At 47.4% G+C, this 5,003-nt stretch overlaps 1 protein-coding gene across 1 annotated transcript; it reads left to right on the forward strand.

Moving 5' to 3' along the window:
- Positions 1-1,513: 1,513 nt before the first annotated feature.
- On the forward strand, positions 1,514-3,064 carry LOC123989010. The gene has a single exon (XM_046289735.1). The coding sequence runs from the start codon at positions 1,514-1,516 to the stop codon at positions 3,062-3,064; it is 1,551 nt and encodes a 516-aa protein (XP_046145691.1).
- The last annotated feature ends 1,939 nt before the right edge of the window (positions 3,065-5,003 follow it).

The raw sequence follows: 5,003 nt of genomic DNA on the forward strand, positions 1-5,003 counted from the left end.
ATGTTACCCGGAATATTAAGAAAGATTTTTAAAGATTCCGACGTGAAGATCACCCTTTGCTACGGGCGCGTGCAATTACCACCCAGCGAAATTCGAAACGAAATCATCGCGGAAATGCACGAGAGTCTCGTAGGCGGACATAAGGGAGTGACGAAAACTTATCAACGAGTACGCGAAAGATTCTACTGGCCGAATATGCGGGCTCAAATAGAAGAGTACATACGACAATGCACGAGTTGTCAAACGCAAAAGATTTCGAGAAATAAAACGCGTGAACCCATGGTTATTACCGATACACCTGTAGAACCGTTCGCGAAGGTAGCGATAGACACTGTCGGGCCTCTTCCAACTACGCCTGATGGAAACAGGCACATCCTCACAATGCAAGACAGCCTCACAAAATTTTGTATAGCAGTTCCGGTGCCTAATATTAGGGCAGATACCATAGCTCACGCATTGGTAACTCATCTTATTCTACAATTCGGTACACCAAAAGTCATTTTATCTGACAGAGGTACCAGTTTCCTGAACAAAGTATTTTCTACCATGGCGAGAATGTTTGGCATTCAACACATAACCACTTCCGGTTATCGACCTCAAACTAATGGTGCCCTAGAACGTAGCCATGCGGTACTGGTAGATTATATTACCCACTATCTTGGCAATTTCGACGATTGGGACAGGTTAGTTCCTTTCGCGATTTTTGCATATAATACTTCCGTGCACGAGGGTACGAAATTTACACCTTTCGAATTAATTTATGGAAAGCGTGCACGATGCCCTACAGCGTTTTCTGCAAATGACGACCTTCCGACTTACGACGGATATATACGCGACTTAAATGACCGTTTGAGCGAAATGCAGGAAATCGCAGGAAGTAACTTACATCGAGCAAAGATCAAATCGAAATCATATTATGATGCAAGAGCGCATCCATTCAAAGGTCAAGTTGGGGACATGGCATACGTCCTGGTTGAGCCAAGGGTAGGGAAGTTTGGCAAACGGTACCACGGTCCCTACGAGATAATAGAAATTACACCAAAGAATAACGTTGTGTTAAAGGATAAAATGGGCAACTTTTTTTCTAGGCATTTAGATAAATTAAAATTCTGGAAGACAGGAAAGACTTGAAACTATGCACAGTCGGCTTTCTGCTCGAAATTTAGAACCAGATGATTCGACGAAGGGACAACCAAGACTCCGTGGAAGGGTCGACTGATGCATTGCGATTTATTTTGTACAATTTCTTTACAGGAGCGGCTCGAATAATCAATATACCAGCGTTAATGATTTTTCGTCTCCTTCATGTTAATTTCGCGAATATTATCTATGTATCTTGCGTCCTTTATAGCCGATCACGATGACGACATATCGAGCCAGGAAGGAGGAAAACCAGGGAAGGCGCGTTTTCGTGGCCAACTTGGCCCCGTTTACGCGAAAAAACCTGCTGATGAGGATTTTCAAGGACTATCATCCGGAGCATGCGGTTATTATCCGTAAGCCGACCGGGACGATGGCGTTTGTGACCTTCCCATCCTGCGAGGAAGCTATGGCGGCCATCCGATGGGCTAAGGATACCTGCCCGACGCTGCATAAGCGGAAACTGACGGTGAAGGAGGCAGATCCATGGCACGAAGCGAACTTGCTGCAGCCAAGGCCGCGGCCAGATCCGTTTCCGGGTTGGGAGCGCCCTTACTCCCCTCCGTTGCCGACGGAGGTCGTAACCCGCATCGCTCGCTTCCTCCAGTTCAAGGATCGTGCACGCATGGAGTGTGTGTGCCGGGGTTGGAGAGCAGGAGCTCTCGCCTCGTATTCGACCATCCACGATTTTGACCTGCAGGATTGGCGCTGGCCCGAATATCAATTTGGTAGGCGAATGACGACCGACACCTTCTATTGGGCTATCAAAAGGATGGGCCCCTATATCGACAGCCTACGCCTATTCGATCGAGCGGTGACTGGCAACCTTAGCCCCCAGGCACTTGCTATCGCTGTAAGGGGTTGCCCCTTCTTAACTAACGTCGATTTATCCGGAGCAACGATCCGTCCTCCCGCGATACGCGACTTAATTCCGATAGCCGCGAACTTGCGAAGGATTTCTTTGGGACCCTGTCATGGACGCTTGGATCCGGAGTTGACGGGGTTGCTTGGAGCGGCGACGCAGCTCCTGGATTTCGAGGCGAAAGCAACGGAGTTCCGGGGGAAGTCGTTGCTTCAGGTGACCCCGGCACTCAGGACCTTGCGGCTCTGCCAGTGTCCGTCGGTGCTTCCGACGCCGTTAGCAGGCGCATTAAGTCGATTAAGCGCTCTCGCCGCTCTCGAGCTCTCCCACTGCGACGGACTGACATCAGAAGAGCCATTGCATCAGCTTGTTGCAAATCAGGCTCTCCACACCACCTTGGAGGACCTAAGGATCATTGGAATAAGTTTCGATCCTATTATGTTAGATCCGGAGCTAGAGGATATTGAGGTGCCGGAAGACCTACAAGCACCGTACGTAGAGCTGAACATAGGACCAGCGAATGCGGGAACTTCGTTAGCGGAGGCGTTCACTCGTCTCCATACCCTGCATTTGCGTTTCTGCGGTTGGGTGTCGAATTCCCTACTAGTCCAAATTGGGGAACACTTGAAAGAACTTGAGCGATTGGATCTGTCAGGTTGCTCTAATATACGCGGGCAGTTCGCCCTGGAAGAACTGACGACGATACATAAACTGAGGGAAATACATTTGTGCAATCTGCACCCTTCGGTAGGCATTCAACCCCTAGGGTCAATAAGGACCTTGCAGGAGGTCCAGTGTAGGGACTCCTCTGGAATAACCGATGAAGATGTGTGCCAAGTGGTAAGGGGTTGCCCGGCTCTTACGCGCCTTAACGTCGAAGGTTGCCAGGGGGTGACGCAACAAACCGTTGTAGGCGCTACCGAAATAGTACGCCGAGAAGGAAGATCCGCTGTGTTGAGCTTGTGGGTGGGCGAAACGGGCGCTAATCGATTCGCGAGGGTCCGACAATCCCTATTGCTTCGGGTTTTCTTCGATCGGGCGTATCAGCCTATTTTAGCGTAAACGCGGGAGGGCGGACGCGTCGCGTTACCACCACGCGTACGCACCCCCACATTGCCGGGGACGGCAATGGTTCTAAGGGGGGGGGGTATTGTTACGTCCGGGCTGGATTTTCACCAACCCGACCTTGCGTTCCTCATCGGGTGCGTAGCACTTGAAAGTATTCCACGTGAGGGATGCAAGGAAGGGCCTGATTTTTCTAAATTTTCCGTTTCTGTTCGCGCTCCTCCGATCTCGTGCTTCTTCGTCGGGTGCGTATGCACGTGAAGGTATTCCACACGAGAACACGAGAAAGGAGTTTGAGATTTAAATTGACCTTTCTTTTCCTTTTTACTCTTTTATTTCATTTCAATAGCTACTTTCCAGTATACCTAATTTGTGTGCCTCGGCAGTGCGACGCACTTGGAAGTATCCCAGGCGAGGAACACAAAGAAGGCTATATTTGGCTCTTTCAAATAATATAAACTAATCTTCCTTGGGACGATTGCCGTTGGAACTACGTTTGAAAATGTACCGAAATTCGAAACCGTTGAGGTCAAGGAGAGGTATCATAAACATCCTTCACCGCGCGGTTAAGCAGTGCGACGCACATGGAGGAATCCCAGCTTAACTGCGCAGAATAAAGAAAACGCGATTTTCGCCCCATTTTACAAGCGGATACCTCTCATACCTGTAAAGCATGCGTCAGCCGTTCCTTCCATGGGAGAATGAGTGTCATAAAGGATGAGAGTGATTTGTTTGAAATGTTATAGAATGATCTGAATGGAATGAAAAGCGAGGTTTGCGTGACAACCACTGAGAGTTTGAAAACGTCGACGAACGTTTAGGAACGTTCGAGACAACGGTCGACGGGGATCGTAAACGCGTATTGTCACAAATAGGCAACAAAAACTGCCAAGCAATGTTCTGGAACGAATTCCAAGAACATGTTAACGGATATATGTATATTATTCGATATGCGTGAACTTATGAAAACGCGAATAAAATGTTCACGAAACTAATTGAAATTAAAACATCAATCTCTTTGTCACGGAAGCCGGGAAACGCGTGTAATAAAACAAACATCGATTATAAAAATACCTCGAATGAATCAAAAAGCCCTAATACTATTATTACGCGAATATTATAGTAATTGACATAAATAAAATGTTAATCGACACCAGAGATTCGTTTGTACCGACTTCGTTAATTAATTGAAAGCGAATAAGATTAAATTAAAGCATTTGGAAGATTCTAGAAGACATAGAAATTGCGACGCACTAAATTCATGAAGCGCTGTAGGGGTAAAAGAGAGAGATGGTCAACTATTAGACAGAGTCAGAGGAGGGTCAGGGAGGAATGAGAACTCGGGAAACGCGCCTAGACGAAACCAATACGCGCGGGCTCTCCCCTTCGACACGTACCCCGATTTGCCAAATGATGTCCCCACTTTGGGCCCATGATCGCGGGTCGAACCCTGAGATACGATCGCTTGACTGAGGCAAATCACTCTTCGTCGAAGAATCGCAAGGTGTGTGACGGGGAGCCCGTGTCCGCGTAGAGACAGAGTTGTCTACGGTATCGCGAAATCTGATTGCTCGGCAAAGTTCCTCCGTGTAACGAGGCAGAGTGTCGGGAGAGTTTCAATTCGCGGTTATCGTGTCAAAGACTCATACGGATACGTAAAATCTTTTCACACTTTTCAATTATCTATTTTTTTCTTTCATTTTAAATCGTCCGATAATTAATTATATTCCTTTTCCGCGCCGCATTGTTTTCTGTCAATCGTATTTCGTAATCCGTAACACCGTAACGAAAGGCTCAAACGCGAACGCGTAGTGCGTGTGCATTCAGTTCTCATTCTCTCTTCGATTTTCCAGATTTCTAGACCATCACCACAGCTTTTTCGTATACGAAACCCATTGCAATATTATATATTTATATTACATCGAATTGGTGAGTT

Source organism: Osmia bicornis, unplaced genomic scaffold (assembly GCF_907164935.1).
Source record: "Osmia bicornis bicornis unplaced genomic scaffold, iOsmBic2.1, whole genome shotgun sequence".
Classification (NCBI taxonomy): domain Eukaryota; kingdom Metazoa; phylum Arthropoda; class Insecta; order Hymenoptera; family Megachilidae; genus Osmia; species Osmia bicornis.